At 40.8% G+C, this 20,194-nt stretch overlaps 1 protein-coding gene across 1 annotated transcript; it reads left to right on the plus strand.

Annotated features, from left to right (window-relative positions):
- Nucleotides 1-4: 4 nt before the first annotated feature.
- RAD51C (RAD51 paralog C) lies at nucleotides 5-18,425 on the plus strand. The gene is made up of 9 exons (XM_064468257.1): nucleotides 5-204; nucleotides 1,309-1,567; nucleotides 1,832-1,998; nucleotides 2,959-3,092; nucleotides 5,855-5,986; nucleotides 8,277-8,343; nucleotides 11,947-12,007; nucleotides 14,425-14,485; nucleotides 18,107-18,425. Exons 1-9 carry the CDS (start codon nucleotides 87-89, stop codon nucleotides 18,209-18,211), a joined length of 1,104 nt encoding a protein of 367 aa, XP_064324327.1. The 5' UTR covers nucleotides 5-86; the 3' UTR covers nucleotides 18,212-18,425.
- The last annotated feature ends 1,769 nt before the right edge of the window (nucleotides 18,426-20,194 follow it).

Genomic DNA, 20,194 nt, shown 5'->3' on the forward strand with positions numbered 1-20,194 from the left:
CTCCTCCGCCCCCTCCCCTCCCGCCTCAGGTCGGGGCGGGCCCGGCGCGGCCTAGCGCAGCGCGGCGCGGCGGCGGAGCCGTCGGTATGCAGCGGGACGTGGGCAGCCTCCCGCTGGCTCCCGCCCTGCGGGCCAGGCTCGTCGCCGCCGGCTTCCAGACGGCGGAGGAGCTGCTAGAGACCGGCCCCTGCGGGCTGAGCAAAGGTACCGGCGGGGGGACGGTCCCCGGCCGCCCCCCGGCGCCGGAGCGCGGGGAGTCCCGCCCTAACCCTTTCCGCCAGACTTTCGCAGTTGGTGATTAGCGAGGATGGGGTTGCAGCGGGGTTTCGCTTATTTAAACGGTTCACGGTGCACATTAAGGCGCTTGGCCCGTACTGAAGGCTCATTTCGGGGCAGCTGCCCTGAGAAATCTCACCGAGACCTCGGGTGCGTCTGGAGAAATGGGCAAAGTAAATAGTTATTGACTTTCACATAAAAAACCCCAAACCGATTCAGATAAAAGACCCTTCTTACACTGAGTGATAGTTGTCAGTGGGATACAGAAGAAGAAAACCCAGCAGATTCTCTCTCATTCATCTTCATTCCCCAACTCTACATGCTTTAAACAAACTTCTATGAAGTCAAAGCCACCTTTTTTTAGAAGCTAAAGTAATATTTGCACAGCCACTGTAAGAAATCTATCATGATTTTGATTATCATAGTTTTATTATCTATTATAATTTGTGGTAATAGTTTTGCCTTGAAGATCACAGTGAAGCAGCTGCTCCTGGCAGATATGTGTGTATAAAGGCAGAGATGTTTGCAGGTATCTCATCTGGTTACTCCGTCTGTGTTTCAAATCTACAAAAGATGCATAAGGTGCCCAGCCGTGGAGTACGCCAAGAATTCAGTGTACGATCAGTAGGTGTCACTGTCACTGCCTAGTCTGCAACCTGACTTCTTTCACAGGACGTTATTTGCTTCAAATGAAATTAATGTGGTAGTGCATTGAGAGCAGAATTGGTGCTCTGCCAGATCTCATGCACGTCTATGACAGACAGGTTTGATTTTGTTTTATTTGTAGGTCACTTACTGTCACCTGAATTCTGAACGCAGGGCATCATTGCTCTGAGTGCTTTTGAACAGCACATCGTCAGTTCCAGAGATGTTGGCAAGCTGTGTGCAGCGTTATACTCAAAGGATTAATATTTTTGTGTTACACTGCAGAATGATCAGGTTCTGTCAAACAAGTTGAATTATCTTGTCATACTTTAAATGAATCGCTGTTTAAAAAAATCAGGTAATGTTTCATGATTTTGACTCTTCTAGAAATCGGAATCTCCAAAGAAGAGGCACTGGAAGCATTACAGGTTGTGAGGCAGGAATGTCACGGGGATGCAGCAAGGACTGCTGGGGGATCAGGCGCCACCAGAAGGTGCACAGCACTGGAACTTCTGGAAGAAGAACAAGCCCAGGGCTTCATCATAACCTTTTGTTCAGCACTAGACAATATTCTGGGAGGTGGTGTGCAACTGACAAAAATCACCGAGATCTGTGGAGCACCTGGTGTTGGAAAAACACAGCTGTGGTATTTTATTTTTAGATTACTTTCGTGCAACTGAGAATCACTTTTCTTCATAGTTTAACTATTAAGAGAGTTCTTTTTCTTGTCATGACTGCAATCTCCGATTCTTGTACGGCGTTATAAATACAATAGTGATAATGGCTGCACTGCTTCCTATTCCTTTCTGGCAATGGCAGATTTCTGGCAGAAATGTCACTTTAGGAGTGAGCTGGGAGGAGAGAGCTTTGGGATGTAAATATTTATCTTTTTTTCTGTTTCCTGTGGCAGTATGCAGTTGGCAGTAGATGTACAGATCCCAGAATGCTTTGGAGGCGTAGCTGGAGAAGCTGTGTTCATTGACACTGAAGGAAGTTTTATGGTAGACAGAGTAGTGGATATTGCAACTGCCTGTGTGCAGCATTGCCGGCTTATTGCTGAAGCTCATCAAGAAGAAGGTACATTGCTAAGTCGTTTCTTTCTGCCTAGTAGGCTGCGATCTGAGTGAAGCGAGTGTCTCATAGGCTGCAGTTTTACACTTTGAGGGTTTCAACAGTAGTGCTGGCTAAGGAGTTCTTAAGTTCCTGCCAGCCTTTCATTTCCACTTGTACGTATCATACCCTGAAGTGCGTCAGTGTGTGGAGCCATGCTGCAGGCTGAGCTGGTCTACTTTAAGAATAATTATTTTTCTACATGATGATTTGTTGGGTTTTTGGCTTTTGCTTTTTTTGTTTGTTTGTTTTTAGCACTTTAATGATTGAATTTACAGCAAAACTGAGGGATAATGTGCTGCAACTCAGGGACAGGAAGAGCAGCTGGGGAAAGAGAAGAGGAGCGGCAGAATTTTTTAGGGCAGTGCTGCTGCTGAAGCCCCATATTGTAAAATGGTAGCTGGAATTCAGCTCCTTCGTAAGGTCAATGTAGCCAGGCTGCATTTAATGAAGAGTTTTATTCTATAAGTCATCAGTATGTTGGCGATACTGACACAACTTTTACGTTACTATTTTATGCAGCAACTTCTGTTTGAACAGAGGTAAAAGGAGACCATATTAAATGAGCTACTGCACATTAAACAGTGGATGATTAATAGTCGTTGTTGTCCTCTGGTGGTGTTCTGGCTAGAAAATTGTTTACTGGAAAAGTTCTTCTTTCAGAAATAAGTTTTTCATTTTTGGAGCGCTCTGTTGGAGGCTCCGGTGTATCTATGTGCAAATGCTGAGATAGCATCTGCTCACCGCCTTCTTGCCTTTCAAGCCAGATGGAAGGTATGTTTCCCACACTCTTTACCTTGACTGTTTCTGTTTCTGGGGTTTTTGATGTTGCTATATGTGGAAGGCATAGTTTGGTAGAATGATGAAAGTAGCAATATGCTAGTACAGACTTCTGACTCATTTACTCATCTATTTATTTGTTCTCAGATCATCTAAAAGCTTTGGAGACGTTCTCTCTTGAAAGTATCCTTTCTCACATATATTACTTCCGTTGCCGTGACTACATAGAGCTTCTTGCACAGGTCTACCTCCTCCCAGACTTTCTTTCAGAGCACTCAAAGGTAAGGGTTATTGCAGACCTATCAGAAGATATCATTTGTCTTCACACTAAAGATTCTTGGGGATGTTCATCTGTTACAGTAAGAGTAACATGAGTAACACCTTGGTACCTCATCAGCTCGGCAGTAATATATTGGCTGATGCCAGCGTACAAACGTAAGGCTTGCTTGCTTGTTTGCTTTTTCATTCCTATCCCAATTACTCTTGAGAGTAATTTGCTTTTGCTACCACTGCTGCCATCATCCTGAATCTCCACTTTGAGGCGAGGATACTGGATCTATGTTGGTACATGCTGTTGCATTTCTATGAGCGCTGAGTTATGAATCATCACAAAACAGCTTTAGAAAAGAGTCTCTGAGCCAGGTGTGCGTGTGATGACCATGATGCAGGGGGATCAGAAAGGCTTAGTGCAGTTTTTTTTGTCCTACAAGATCACTGAGGACCAGAAGCATCCTGCACCATCTTGGCATCCAGAAAGTGACTTCTGCTTTCCAATACATCTTCTGTTGCTACAAGCAGCCAGAGCCTGCAGCTTGACTCCTGGGTGGACTACAGCCAAGAAGTTTCCCAGTACCTAGTGTCTTAGTGAAATGCTATTGTGAAACAGATTTTCAACACCTCCCTTCCAGATTTCTAGATTCTGCACAGCAGATCACTCCCTAACAGGATTCAGGGAAGATTATTTGTGCATTATTCTAACAGAGCACAAATCAGTATTGTTTAGTTATATTGTCTTCTGCATATCATTTCCATTTTGGAAGCTGTTATGTTCTTGAAAGCACATATGGGAGTCTTACTTTTGCTTAGTGTAGTCTGGTATTTCCCTTTCTCTGCCAGGTACTAACGGTGCCCTGTTGTGTTTGCTCTTGTGGAAAGTACATGGCTTCATTAGCACAGTTATATTGGGCTGCAGTTCTCTGGTACCATCTGTGCTGATTATCTGTGCTTGGCCTGGAGCCTCAAATACTGAAGGTTGCAGGAGAACCATAAGACCTTCTGGTGATTCCTTGGACAGGCTATAAGTGACTTGACAGATTGCTCATTGCAGTCCAGCTCTCATTAAAATTAGTCTGATCCCTCTGTGCAGGCCTGGAGCTGAGAATGGGACCACAGGAAGCCTCCAGGTTTTAGGGTTTTTTTAGAGAGACATAGTTGTAGAGAGTGTCATTTGGAAATATGAATTAGTTTGAGAGCTTGTTAATAATATGAGAAAGACCAATAATATGAAAAATACTATGTTAGAAAATATTCTTGTTGTAATAAACATAATGCTTGAAGGTCTAGACAAGAAGGTCTCCATCTCTAGACAAACTGAGATGGAGAAGGGACGTGTTACCAAGCTTTCTCTAAATAGCCTACTTTTGAATACTTGAAGTCTAGTTGTTTGTTATTTTATAAGTGGAGAAAATTGGGAGAAAATAAACTAAATAAACTGGACATATTAGTCTGATAGGCAAGTTATATAACTATGTATACATTCCTTTCTAGCATGAGTCATGTTTACACCATTAAACTGATTGTTCTGAAGGTAAAAAAAATTATGCCTGAGGAAGATGTACAGACTCATAGAAAAGAATTTGCAGGAAGGAGGAAAAGTGAGAAAACAGAAGAATATCTTAATTCTGTTTAAGATATTTTTTTTTTCACTGGGATGCCCAGGGCCATTTCAGAGTGATGTTTGCTTCAGGCTTGTATGTTCCAGCCACAAAGCTGTTTCCCAGTAATGAGTTAAATCAATAATACAGAAAATCAGTTTTCTTGTGTTGTTTCCGATTTGTTGTTTTTGTGCATTAGTGCAAGAATTTGTAGATACCTGGGATTTGAGTGACATCTGAACATGCAAACACTGTGAGACTGTCCATGTCCCTTCTGTATTTCAGACAAACCCAGCTCATCAAAACAGCTACAACAAATGAAGTTAGACTAAATTAAAACCCCAGACATGTTTATATAGTGTCTTGAGGGTGATGAGCCAGCAGAAGTATTGTGCTCTAGCTTCAGCTGAAGAAATAGTTCAGCAAAGCAAACATCTTCAGACAAGATAACTCAGCTCCATTGCATAGCATCTGGAATATCTTTAAGCCTCTGTTAAAATCTGTGGTTCTAAAAGAGATCACTGATAGTGGCCCTTAGAATCTGATGGGTTATCTTAACAGTGACTGCAGACAGCATGCATTCTGGTTTTGATTTGATTTGATTTTGATTTTTTGAGGGAGAAGGTGAAATAAATTCGTTTTTGTGGAGAGTTGATGGAAGTACAATTTTGATGTTCAGTGATTCTTTTCTCTCCAGCTTCTTTTCTGCAAGGCTTTAACTCCAGCTTTGTTAATTTGTATTCTGTACCAGGTGCTGCAGAGGTAAGTCAGCTAGCTCTAAGTGAGCGAGCTCTGAAACTGGAAACAGTCAGAAAGGCAGCTCTGTATTGAGTTAACTCATGGGAGAGCTTAGTGCGGCATTTTGTTTAAGCTAGTGCAGCTATGGTCTCAGCTAGCATCTATGCATAATGCAGTTCTGCACCTAGGAAGTGTACCAGCATGTTTGGAGCTTGAGGCTCTTTACTCTGCACTCGTGGAGTGATGAGTGTCTCCAATATATATATATATATAAAACAGGTGTTATACTGCAATGCACATCTGAGTATGAAATACAAGAGTGTCATCACCTTATATAAAACATTCCAGTGCACTTAAAAAGGGGTCTTACTGCTTTTTGTCATTTGTTTGTAGGAGAGTAATGGTAGTTTTTCCTTTTCTTCTGCATTTAGGTCCGACTGGTGGTAGTTGATGGAATTGCATTTCCTTTTCGCCATGACTTTGAGGACCTCTCGCTTAGAACAAGGCTTTTGAATGGTCTGGCGCAGCAGCTGATCATCATAGCAAATGATCATAAATCAGCAGTAAGTCTAGGGTGGGTTTAAATCACAAAAGATGCTACTTTGGAATAAATACAAAGAATTAAGCAAATGTAATTTGTGATTGTCTGTAAATAGCAAAATGAAAGTGCAAGAATGTTCTCTACATTTGGGTTTGCCAGTTTGGGTGGTAAATATAGATAGATCGCACAGACAAAACTTTTCAGGTGGAAAATTCCTTGCCAAAATAACTAAAATTTGTATTAAAAGCATTCTGTAGATCTTATTTAAATGGTAGCTTTCAATTTGGCATGCTGTTTCACTTCATCTTCCTTGGTTGGACAAGGAATGCTCCTTTGGTGACTTTTACCTACAAAGCACGTGCATTAACATACATGATAGTATTTAGTGGTTCCAACATAATTTTCCACTCTTTGTTTAAAAATAAACTACTGTCTTAGAAGAGGAACTGTCCTTAGGGAGGAAAACCACTTTATCAGCTAGTTTGGCTTGCTCTTCTGGCACCCATGGAAACCCATAGCTTCCTTCCTGGGCATTATTTCTACGTCATTTATGCCAATATGGAGGCCAGCAAATCTGCAGCCGTGTAGCCAGCAGATGGCACTCAGAAGCTACATCTGTTCTAGAAGTTGTTTTGGCAAATCTTTTACAGCACAGAAAAGCATTGTTCAGGAACTGGAGCTTACACAGTCTCAAAATGGTGCTTCTGCCTGTAACTGTTTCCAGGTGACTTGCAACCTTGTCACCCTCAACCCTCCCCTGCAACTGGCTTTTGTTCCTAACTGCTAAAAATAAGCCTCCCCTTGTGCTTCCTCTGATAGCTGCAGGAAGGGAAGAGCACAGCTCCACATTCCGCCTGGGTTAGGCGATTGTGCTTGCTGCTGAAAGCGTACCCTCTCTCTTGCCCTGACATGAATTATGAAATTTCTTCCTGCTCCTGTGGGCACCAAGGGGGACGAATGTTATATGGCTGCTTGATTTGCACAGCCTCCAGTTTATCCAGTACTTTCACTCATAAATTAGGTATCTGGTGACCTTGAACAGGAGCAGCTGTCATTGTATGGTCTTTTTTTCCTTTGGTCAAGGGAAACACATGTAACTTATTTCTGTTGAACAAGTGAGCAATTTAGTACAAACGTTTGCTAAATAAACACTTGCTAAAGAAGTGAGCAATCACAGAGCTTCAGAAATCATTTAGCTCAGAGTGGCCCTCTTGTTAGTTTTTGAGTGAGTTCCATGTAGCTTGCAAGCAGTCTAAATTCAGCTTGCGTGCCAGAGATTGCTTGTCAGGCAGCAAAGCTGGGCAGCCTACTCTAATATGGTCAGAAGTAAGTTCCTTTAATTTCTAAAGCTGAACTCGGTGGGTTGTGCCAGGATGGCCACACCAGCCCTTCTCCAGCAGTGACATGGGGAGCCTATTTGGGGCTGTTATCATGAATATATGATGAGTTACTTCTCTAAAATACACAATATATGTCTTGGGGCTTTCAGCTATGTAAATGTTTTGGTGTGTGCCCCGCATGCTCACTGTAATTGCTTGTTTAGCACGCTTTTCTAACTGTTCAAGCAAGAATCATACAAGCCTGTCAAACAAAGAAAACCCCTAGGGTTTAAGATGGGTACAATTTTTTATTTTTCATTTTTAATGAAGTTTGCAATTAATATTCCTGGCTCTTTTCTGTCTCACCCACCCCCACTTCTACCAGGGATCTAACCTAGACTGTCTGTGAACCTCCTACGAGTGATTCGTGCTGTGAAAACACTCCCCCACTCTGTCTGTTCACTTTCATTCTGCTTTGTATTGTACCCACTTGCGCATTTTTAGACTACAAGGTGCAGAAATTCTGTTAATCACTAGGCTTATACATGTTTTGAGCAGCACCACCAAGTTCATTTATGCCACAGTGACTGAAATCTGTCTCTTTATAGAGGGCTAGTACAAGTCATGTGCATCTAAATACAGATCCAAACAGTATTTAGCACAAATACGGTGGAATATACAAGTTGTGCAGAGTTTGCATCCCTTGGGAAAGGAGATATTTAGGTTTCCTTAAAGTCTTGAATGAAAGAAATCTACCTTCTATGCAAATTGCAAATACATTTTGCAGGGTTCTCTTGTTTTGTTTTGGCTATTGAGGAAAGGTGAGGCACCTGTACAGTTTCTTCTTGTTAACACAAAAGCTTCATTACAGCAGGCAAGAGTTTTGCCTGAGTAACTTGATAAAAGCTTTTTGAAAAATCCCTCTCTTCCCGCCCACCAGTATGCTTCTTTTTAGAGATTTTCATGTTTGTTTGCTTTTGTTTCCTCTTCCAGGTAGTTCTGACAAATCAAATGACAACAAGGATTGGACAAGGCCAGTCCACATTGGTACCTGCTTTAGGTAGGTGTTTAGCTTGTGGACTGAAAACTGTGTTAATCTTCAAATATATGACTTCCTTTCTTTTGGCATCGTGTGTGAGGAGAATGAAACTGTTTGCTGAACTTCTGCAGTGTAGCAGAATCCATGCTGAAACTATTAGACCCATCTGGAACTGCTGGCATTGTGGAACTCTACAGTAGTGCTTATCTATGTCAGCACTGTCATTATAATTAGCAACTGTCAAATTTTACTCTAAACTCAAACATGGTGTGCAGATTAGAATACTGGTTAGATGTTTGAAAAGGGATTACAAATATTTTTAAAAGTCATGACATTTTCAGATTGCAGAAACGCACAGATTGAGGGTGTCACTGGATTTTTTTTTCCTTTTTAAACCAAAATTTTTAATACTGAACTTGATACTAGATCTACCAGTATTCCTTAAGATGACTGAATCACCCTTTATGGGGAAGCACTGGGTACTAAGGACAATCTGAGTAACTAGGTTTTTAGATGTGCAGCTAATGCATTGCAGCCTTCCCCTGAGGATCTTAGGCTGTGGAGTTACCTTTATTCCAGCTGCAGCTGTGTCAGCTAAGGAGGCCACTACCCCTGCTGGAGGTCACCGCCGCATCCTATATGCTGGCTGAGCTGTTTATGTCATTGTCTCCCAATCTGTTTCTGCCAAAAGTGGGCCAGATAAGCTTGAGCTATTTAAATAATAACTAAACCCCTGATAAATCAGGTAATTTAGACTGAAATTGCATAGTGAACAATCATGCAAAAAATGTAGGGATGGACCTGGAGGCAGTAAACTTCCAGCAAGAACATGGTCATGAACAGGTTAAAGCACTAACAGAAGAACACAGCTTAATGGTTGTACACCTCAAACCATGCTGCAATTTCCTGAATTCCCCGAGATCACTCACTGCCTCTCCAAAACAGTTTAAATTGTTTATTTTGCCATTACACTTGAACACATTCCATTAATTATTTGCAAAGGTGTTTCACTTTTGCTGAATACCTGGAACTCTCCGCCCATTGCTCTCTAGTTATGATGCAGAGGGAAGTTCTAGGTTGGATCCTCAACTACAGCATGGCTGTAGTGAGTTTAAGTGGTTTTTACAGGCTGCTCCATTTTGCCATGTAATGAGCAGAGTACCTCATACAGACTCTTCTGCTGAGATCATGGGGAAAAACAGAACAGTTCTGAAGTAGAGATTTTCACAAATTAAAAAAGCTCAGCATTTAAGTCTTATTTCAGGTTGTAACTTTGTATTATTTTATGATGCAGTTAAAGGGCACAGATTCTTTGTCCCCAGCTTCAGTTTCTGTGAACTAAGTAAAGATTCCCTTGTTCTGGAGGGGAGGGAGAAGAAGGGGACAGTACAGAGGCACAGATGTTCTCAGTGTCTGTACAGGCATTGAACCATTTGGCACAGATGTAAGATAAAATGAACAAATACAGACCATCTCCTTGGAGAATGTGAAGAATGTGGAATTTTGAGCTGTGCATGCAGATAAAGACCCAGCTTCCAGTATCTGACCCTTTTTGTCATTTTTGCCTCTTGCTCTCTGATGTATTATTTTTGGCAGCCTTTCTGGCTACAAACTCCCTGAAAGCTAATAGAGTCTGTCTTTTTTCAATAGCCAGCGTTGTTTGAGAGCTGTTGTGTTTATTGAGTCATAGGGACAATAAGGAATGGGAAGACATTCAGAGTAGGTTATAATTCAAAGATATGTCTTTTGCCTATTTTCTTTTACAAACATTTAATTTGACGCAACCTTATTACATCGTTGTGGTCACCCACGTGACCATAAACTGATTGTGACTTTCACCAGAACGTGTGTGTAACCACATAGTATTGTTAGTTAAAACAGTATTGTTAAACTGAGTGGTGTGTACTCTTGCAAAAATGAAACTTTGACCCAGTTGGTAACATATTTAAGCTAAGAGGTATTCCCCTCATCCTGAACAGCCGTATCTCGAGTTGAGCATTTCGGAGTGGTACAAAGCTGTTTTCATTTTGATGTGAATTCCATAGACTCAGTGAACGTATTGAGCTGGTGGATTTACAGGGTGATTTTTATGACCCACTCTGAAGGGATGCTATTTCAACAGTCTCCTCTTAAAAGCTAGAGAACCTCCTACTCCTCCATGGTTGGTTATAGCCAGAGGAACTATTGAGGAGGGGTCAGCAGCAAAACCCCAAGTAAAATCAATCCTATTGCCTCCCCTAAATAGGTTTTTTCCCCATTGATTTGTAAGCCTTAGAAAGAGCCTTTTCTAAGATTTCACAAGAGCGTTAGTTTCTAAACCTTTATTCAGCTTCCTAGCAGAAGGGGAGTTCTTAATTATGAAAAAGAAAAAAAAATAGCACAGATGCTGCAAGGTATTAAGTCAAGAGCTTTATGAAGGGGACAGCTTGCTTTCCCACTAGTGATAGCTAAGCTGGGTGTTCCTAGACATTTCTACTGGGTATATTTAGAAAGGAGGTCAAATATTAATCTACAGCCAGTTTAACTTAGGAATATCTCATTTTACAGTAGTATTTTTCTCTCACATTCGATACAGTTGGAAACATTCTGGTGTGGAATTTGTAACCATTGTAAAATGTGTTTTGATCTCTGACTCAGAACCGTGTCTGATAGCCAAAATCTTTAATCTCAGCTTAGATATAGTGGAGCAAGGTCTGGCAAGATGCCTAGAGGATCTAGGTCTTCATTACAGCTGAATCTTTTTTTTCCTTCACTGTGCTGTAATGAATACCAGAGCACATGGGGCATGTGGGGCTGGTGACATGATGGAGACCAGCAAGTGACTCAGAAGTTACGGGGCTGTGTGCAGGTGAATAGGAGAGGCTTGCGGCACTTAACCAAAACGACTGTTTTAAAACGCAGTCCATCTTCGGACTACTGGCTGTCTCCTGGGATAAACAGAGGAAAACACCCAATAAAACTGTCTATAAATTGACTGAGCTTGTGGTCAGGTGTGAACTGAAACAGTAGGACTGTTTCCCCTGAAACAGAATAACAATCCAAACTTCCTTCTCCATCCACCACTCTTCCCTGACCCTCGCTTTTGGTTGTGTTCTTTTGCATTTTGCTGTCAGAAGCAGACAACTGCTTCAGGGGCCCTTAATACTTTAATAATCATTGACTTTCTCCCAAAGCTTGTTTCCCAAAGGGAGTGATGTTTGCTCATAATTACGCCTGAGAGACAGAATATTGCAATTTTGAAGCAGGATTTAGACATACTCACTAGATTTCTTCAGTAGTAATTAGAAAAATCTTTTCTTCATGCTGCCTCTGTTTTCAAGATTTGTCTAGTGCCTGTCCTTTATTAGGTATATGTAATATCTTTCTACAAATATGGAAATATTGCAGCAAGCTTTCTATAAAACACGCTGAGTACAGAGGTATTCTTTGTCTTGGTATAGTTTGATAAACCAGTTACGAAATCATTGCACGTATGAAAAAGATGTGATTCATTACTGCAAGAAAGGTATGTATGTTTTAATCATGGGGTTTTTTTGGAAGACCACTCTAATTTCAGTTCAGCTTACTGATGATGCTGCTGTTATAGGAGATAAATAAAATGGCCTGTCATTTTGTGTCACCCAGGAGAAAGCTGGGGACATGCTGCTACTGTCCGTTTAATCTTTCACTGGGACAACAGTCAGAGGTAAGTGAATAAGGCCAGTAAGGTACATAATAATATTGACAAGTGTGACATTTGAGAATCTTTTTCAGACTGGCCCTAGTGGCCAAGGAGGGATTTGAATTTGACTCTGGCCTTGGTTTACCATGTCCAGGACTACTGAGGCTCAAGAAGAGCTTTGTAGTTCAGCCTAAGATGGCGTGGGCTGCACTGTCACACTCCTCCTCCTCACCATGGTCAGCTTGCTGCAGCGCTGTACTTTCTATCTGACGAGATGCCGTTTCTCATCAAAATATACCACCCTAATGGCACTCAGGAGGACAGAGAGACTCCCCAGGCCTCAGTGGCAGCCATTGGACCTTTCTGCTTTTGAATGCAACAGGAGGGTTCTGCAAAACTGGACAGCTGTGCAGATACCAAGTTACAGTGATGGGCAGAGAGGTAGAAAGAGAGCAGCATTTGCTCCCAATGCAGAGCTGACCTATGGGGGATGATTTTAGAAGCCCAAAGGAATGGGGATGACCCTTCTAAAACCAGGATGAAGTTCTGTCTGTTGCAGTGAGATCTTTTCTGTTTCCTGGTTCTCTTTTTCCTGTCTTCACTATACTGCAAGCTCACTTCTCTTTCCTGGTCAGTTAAATTTGTCTTGTATATAGTATCACAATGCAGCAACTTGAGGTTAAGAAGCCTTACTTCGATTCCCTGATCTTCTGCAAACAGCAAACAAAAATGCTACTGGAATGTTGTTGTGCATAGTTTTGCTTGTTTGAACTTGTAAGAGAAATGCAGTGACACTTTGTTGTGGAGTTTTGTTTTTTAAATTCTGAGTTTGAAGGCAATGCAGAATGATTACAGAAGGCTGTTTAATTTGGAATTAAATTAACATCGCTGATTAGTTAACAGCCTTTATAAGACAGAAGTTGCATCAACATAATGATTGCAGAGTGAACAAAAGTTAATTTTATATATCAAAAGTAAAGAGGGTTTTTTTTTTCTGCAACACAGCTAGGAAGGTTGTAGATACAGGCTCCAGAAAGCAAGCCAAAGAGAAGCAAACATGTTTTATTCACTGGTCTAAATATGCAGCTAATACAGAGCGGGGCCTGCAGAAACTTAGCAATTCCGATTACAGCTGCCTATCTGTAAAAAGCAGAAATAGTTAGATTCTGTTGCATTTTTACACTAACCACCTATACCTGATGATCCATCGTGGGTTTGTTGTTCTTATTTTTATATGAGCTTATTGAGGCGCAAAGATGACCATTTGAGAACCCATTTGCCTTTTTCTTTTTAAATTCTGCTTTGGCCAAATATGATACCTGTCTCTTTTTCTCTACTACTGAAAATGTCAGAGCTTAATTATAAGGGTTCTCATTGCTGTGAGGAAAGATCCTGTTGAGTCAGAGGCACACAGCAGAGCTCCAGCTGAGCGCTTGTAAAAGCATGGCTTCTGCAGCTTCAGATTTAAGCTATTTTGTAAAGTGTAACCCACCACTTTCATGTTATGAGGAATTCCCTGTGTAGCTAATGTGAAGTGGCATTGTTCCTCAGGCTGTAATTACGTGCTCTCTAATAGAATTGCACCTCAGGGAGGAAGAAATACCCCCAAAATAATTAACAGGATCTTTGGCAGGGTGTCCTGATACAGGGAGTAGAACTCTTTCTATATTGGCTTTCCAGAATTGTAAGTTCTGGGGAGGTGGGCGCGGTGCACACTAGCAGCCCTGGGACTGGCTGAAAAAACCCTTGCTTTTGAGCTGCTTTGCAATCTTCTGTCCATATCATTCAAGCGTCTGTTGGGCTAGGCGCTGTATAAGCACAAATCAAGATGTATTGCTTAGAGTCTAAATGTACGAAATCGAGGAAGTGTTAGAGGAGAAATACAAGGGGAATGATTTTCTCAAGGTTATGCTGTATGTCATTGGCAAGGTCAGGCTTAGAAATAGAACATCTTATTCTCATTCTCCATCCCCTAGGTTATATTGACAGGCTTGTGAAATCTCTAGAAAAAACCTCCCTAGAAGTATTTGAATTCTTGAGGGTATCTCCCAGCTTTGAGAGGTCAATGAACAAATGATTGCTTAATGGAGTAGGAAAGAGCTGTGCTCAAAACCATTTCTGTTTGCGTTTTAAGGAAGTGGCATTTGGAATTAATTCATAATGAATATTGTTCCAAAAACATGATCGAATGCTGTGATGAAACAAGGTTAATTAATCATTCCCTCTTTTTAGTAGGTCTGCATTGTATTTGAGCTGACAGGTCATGCAAGGATGGGAATTTGGTATCCACAGTTTAAATAAGCTATATGGAAATACATACATACGAATTCCACTGGTCACCTACCCTGTGATCGTGGGAAAGCTTGGGCTGGTCATTTGGTTACTTGGAATTTTTATAATTGTATTCACTAATCATAATTATCTGTTTTTTGTTTAACCAGGTTGGCAACGCTGTACAAATCACCGAGTCAGAAGGAGGCAACCATACCATATCACATTACAGTTAGTATTTCTTTTGGGACGGAGATACAAGGATGGGAGCAAATTGTTAGCCATAGAGGGATTTCCAGACACACAGACAAATCTGAGAATGATGTTTGCTTTCTTAGTGTTGCCTTTCAGTTGGCTTCTGAAGGTCACCAGTAATACTGGGATGTCTCCAAGTTTATGAATATTTTGCACCTTTTCTCTTTAGAAAAATGACCCAGCGTGTTAGTCCTCTTAGAGTTAAAACATTTTGATTTCTAGATCAAATTTACAGGCAGCCTGTCCCCATCTGTTCTTGTGTAGTACTGCTTATTTTATCTGGCCTTGATGTTAACTTTTGGCCTAAGTGCAATTACAGAGAACAATTGTGTACTCTCTGAGCCTTCATTTTAGGAGACTTGAACAAGCCAAGTGTTTTTCTCCCCTGTCAGGTAGGTTATTGTTTCCCTAGTGGCTCTTCTCTGTATCTGTTCCAGTTGATTTTATTTTTTTAGGGCAAGGGTGACCATACATATTTCCACAGCTCTGTTTTAAGTGCATTGCCTGATGTAACCTAGGTTGTATTTATCTTTTTCATAGCTCCATCCTACTGGCGACGCTATGACCAGCCAATATATACAGATTTTTTGTCTTCTGTCACTATCATAGGAGGAGCTTCCAGCTTCTGGCTGGAGTCTTTTTCATCCCTCGTTAAATCCTGTGATTATTTTCTTTTGTGGAGTGCTTAGATACATATTAATGAGAATACATACTGTCTGAGCTGTATTTAGGTTTAAAAAAAACCCCACTACTCGACTCTTATATCTTCAAATGCCAGATACATAGGTACATGCCATAACTATTTGCTATGTGTCCTCATGGAAACACGTTGCCATAGCATTTCCTGCAGATTTGAATGCTGCCATAAGATGAGATCTTCAAAGTATTGAACAGAAATCAGATAATTTTTTTTTCACTCCTGAATGTATTCACCTGGACAGAAGAAATACTGGGAATACATATATATTCTTAGTTCTGTAAAGACTGGAATGGTAAATGGGATTACGTCCCAAGGCTGTTTGGATCATGGGATATGAGTGTGCAGCCCTTTCTCTCCAGCTGACAAACAGATGGATTTTATCTTAGTTTGATTGCCTTTTCCTTTCAGTTTTATATGCATTATAAAACAGCTACGCTCTCTTCTTCTGTGTGAATGCACACAATCTTGAAATACAGTTGAGAGTCTATCCTAATCAAAGATTAGTTAAAACTTGAGATTATCCCTTTGTTTTTCCCTTAATCCTGTTGAGCTGCTTCAGCAGACAGTTTCTGTAAGTAAAAAATTTATTATCCCTGCTTCTTTCATGAAATTCAGGTCTGATGGTACCAGTCTGCTGTTACCATTTCTCATTCCCTTCTCTGTAGTTAAGCTGGAAGATGTGAATACACGTTCAGTGTTTCCAAATCTGATCTAGCGCATCTATGTATAACCAGCATACAAAAAAAGATCATTAAAAAAAAATAAACTCCTCAAGCCTAGATCCTCAAAGATGTTTAAGCTTGTGCAAATTAGGTGCTTTGGTACCGTTGACAAACTGGCTGTTCAGTGCCTGTAAGCCAATGGAGAAGTGTGTAATTTGGTGACCGAGCTCTAGTTCTCTTTCAGCTGTGTCCTTTCCAACATGCTGGCAAGTCGGTCACCACTCTGAGCAAGTGTGGACCCTGCAGAACACCTACCCAGTGAAAGAGTTTCATTCAGAGGCTGATAGGGATTCATTCTTAAATGCAGATTATAGAAATATAAATTGATTTACGCACAAGGGAGTAAATAGATCATCTGACTCACCTAAATTTCCCAGGTAATATGTGACCTGATTATTTCATCATGAAAGATAGAGACCCAGGACCTATATTCTGGGTAGGAATTGACAGTATTTCCCTGAACTATGGTGGGTCTGCCAGACTAGCAATGAGAATACTGCTCAAGTAATAAAGCCATCTATCTTTGTCAATCTTGATGCAGTCTGTAGACACCAGAAGATGTTAAAGAGCAACTCAAAATGACCGTAGACTGTCTGAGCTTTGTGGGTCCTTGGTTCCATTAGCCACCTAAAAACCAGGAACAAGCTTCACAAATATGCACAAAATTCTTGTATTTTTGAGGCGCTATGCCCAGAAGGTACATGCCTGTAACTAAATGGAAAACATCCATACTAAGTAGCCTACTTTATCGTGTTCTGGCTTTTATAACCATTGGAATGCTTTCCCTGGGAGTCTAGCAGGCTGGATTAAGTGGATTCTTGGCTACAGATCCACCTTTGTGCCTAAGGGAGATGGCAGAGATGAGATGCAAGCAGCAGTGAAATACTAAACTTGAAGATTCCCCATTATGCTATTTAGAATAACACTTGAGTTGCTTAGAATAGCAGAGGGACTGCACAAATTCTGCCCTTGTGGCACCGCTTGCTATTTGTTCCTTTAAAAACATAGCAGGCTGTGTGAGGTGAGGCATTTAGAAATAGAAATACAGAGATGGGAGACTTAAGCAAAGCATTTTGATTGGGTTTTGGTTTGTTTTGGATTGATCTTGGTGTGGGACACGCTGGCATTTTAAGAAAGTCACATGTCTGAAAGTATTTCTACCTGCGCTTTCACACTGCATCATCCTAAAATGTCAGCTTTCCTGAAATGCGTTCATCCCCACATCGTCTCTACCTGAGCACTTAGGATCCCCAAAGCAATTTATTTTTCTGATTAACCCATTTTCCTCTTAAGTCTGCACTGCAGTGAGAGTCTTCACTGAGCTGTCAGCACTGCTCCCTGCATAGCATTTGTCTGGAGATGGGAAGAGAGGCAGCTGCAGGCTTCACATAACATCTCAGTATCTCCATCTGCATTGATGACATGTTTAACTAACTGATTCTCCAGATCTTTCATATTTTAAAATCTTTTAAAATCATGAAATTGTGAGCTAAGGTAACAGAAAATACAAGTGGTACTGAGCCAAATAGATCACTTCAAGCTCTCTCCTGAGTAGCAGCATCTAGTTTTCACTTCTACATTTAGTTTTTGGCAGTTAAATGTTCTCATCCCATTGTGTCCCATAAATCACGCTGCTGGGACGGTCTTTGCAGTCTAGAGACTGATTCAGATACGCTGTTCTCTTACAATGTCTCATTGATGTTTTCAGTTCATTAAGTAGATACATGAAACAAAAATATCCTGGGTTTTAGAAGTTCACAGTTTTGTTTCTGAAAATGACTGAGGCAATTAATCCAGTCATCTCCTTGCTTCTGTGGGAGCTCGAATAAGGGCTGAAGGATTTGGCTTTTAATTTATGTAAATAGTCAACATAAGTTAATTTACAGAGAAGCAGTGCTTCATAGCCATAGGGGTTATTAGTGCTAAAATGAAAATGATGGCCTGGTTGGTGAAAATAAAATATCTTTACAAAACAAAATGAAGAGACACAGTTATTAGTTGGCATGTGTGTTGAAAAGCTTGCAGTTCTGAGCTTAGCCTGGTCTATAAACGTTCTGTGGCTGCTCATCTAAAATAAATGACAGCATCATACCTCATTCTGATCTTCTGGGAACTAGTTACTCATACTTTATATCCACAGAAGTGTTATCACATGATTTTGCTTATATGTTACAGTCTCATGGCTTCCGAGACGTGCAGCCTCCAGCTGTCACTCAAAATGCAGAAGATACTGAAATGAACCCTCGCAAACGGCCGCGGAGAGAAGAGGAAAAGCAATAGCGATTCAAAAGTTGAATGTTAAAAAATGTGTGCTACATGAGAAGAGCTGCATAGTGAACATGCAACCAAAAGTAGCCTGAGAGACTCTAACTTAAATTCCTGCTCTGGACATTATTTTAACATTAAGACTGCAATGTGCAAATTTCTGTTGCAGGAAATTCCTTTATGTATGGCATAATTTTACTTTTATAATAAAAATCTATGTTTTCTATAATGAGAGGCTTTGTCATTTTGGGGGGAGATGGAGAATACAACTCCTTCTGTTAGATGTGAGCATCTAATACAGTACCTTTGATGACACAGGTCTCGATCACTCATCTGGTTTGTGTGAATCTGAATTTTAACAAGGGTTTCATGCAGCAGCCTGCTCACATGCCTCAGACCAGAGCAGAAGGCAGTGGAGCTGCTGATGGATGCTTTAAGATCTCTATATGCCTAAGTGCCACGCCAGACTGGGGCATTAGCCCTCACCTGCTGCACAGTCCTTGATCAAGGACAATCAAAGCACTGCTTTGAATTTCTCATTTATCTTGTGGTAACAACAGAGATGAAAGACTAGATCTGAAGGACAAAAGATGTAATCCAGCATGGTAATTTTATGTTCCTGTCTTAGTAAGTAAGAGTATTTTACCATCACTCAAGCTTGAACCAAACTGCTGCACAGCCCTTAGCTTCCATGTTCTTCTTTCACCAAAGCATTCAGAATGAAGGTTCTGTAATCAGGATCTGTTTTGTTTGTGGCTTTAATAAAGGGGAAACCCAGGCTTCTCAGACACTAGCAATGTATTAGCAGCTCCAGAATCTAAACCAGATGAAAGAATGAATGTACACTGAAAATACAGTGGATTTGTTATTTTTTTTATTATAAAAAGCATATCAAAAAGGTGATTAGAGAAGAAAGGTGCTGCCCTGCAAAATAATAATTCAATTACAAGACGTGTTTGTCTGTACACATGCAGATACGACCCCTTTTTGGCATAATGCTTGATGACGTTACAGCTGAGGAAACTCAGCCAGCAGGCTAAATGGAGGATTCAGGTTGTGGGAGTCACTGTCTTTAATTTTTAATTTAGTAACACTAAACTGACTTTGCCTTGAAACAAAATTCAGCGCTGAATCTGAGTCACAAAACCTCTCTATTCAAAAAGCTGCAAGGAAAAAGTGGCAGTGGTTTTTGGATCATTATAGTGTTTAGATATAAATTACATAATAAAATATTAAAAGGAAAAGTATTAAATTGCCATGCAGCAAACTGGGCTGTGTCAAAATTTAAAAACTCTGAGTCAGGGAGAAGCTCTCAGGCAAGCATAACATAGAGGAAGAAAAGCAGTGGGATTTGTGACTCAGACAAACATTTCAATGCAGGAGACACAGGCAAACAAAAGGATCCTACCGCATGTGATGTCAGCAAGCAAATGCTCCGTTTGGGAATAATAGCTTCCTACGTATTGCAGTGCAAGAGGAGGGGGGAGCTAGCACGGTACACATGCCTGCGTAGCCACAAGGAAAACCATCCATTAAGAATGCTGTAGCAATATTTTAAGAAGCGCTGCTGGTGACTAGTGATAGCTGCTATCTAACGTGTTCGATATTTATGGAAAAATCCATTTCTCTCCATTTATTGGGTCCTGATTTAATATCCTCAACACGTTCTTCCATGTGTGAGGAGGGTAAGGACATGTCTCCAATATCCTATTAATTTCAGCTGACTGTGGTTTTTTGTTTGTAGTAGAGCAGCATCCAGAAGCCCCAGCTGAGATGCTGATCCTGTTATACCAAGATAAATCGTTTTGTCTGAGTAAATGTTAGATCTTCCAGTATTCCAGGCATCATTATCAAAATAAAAAAATTGTGTAGTTACTGGTTAACACTGGGCGTTGCAAAACATCCAGAGGAAGCATTGGAGGCTCTCTATGCTGAGATTTTTTAATTTCTTCTTTCATATTGAAGCTATTAAAAAAATCAGCTTTGCAGACCAGAACT

Source organism: Phalacrocorax carbo, chromosome 17, assembly GCF_963921805.1.
Source record: "Phalacrocorax carbo chromosome 17, bPhaCar2.1, whole genome shotgun sequence".
NCBI classification, from domain to species: domain Eukaryota; kingdom Metazoa; phylum Chordata; class Aves; order Suliformes; family Phalacrocoracidae; genus Phalacrocorax; species Phalacrocorax carbo.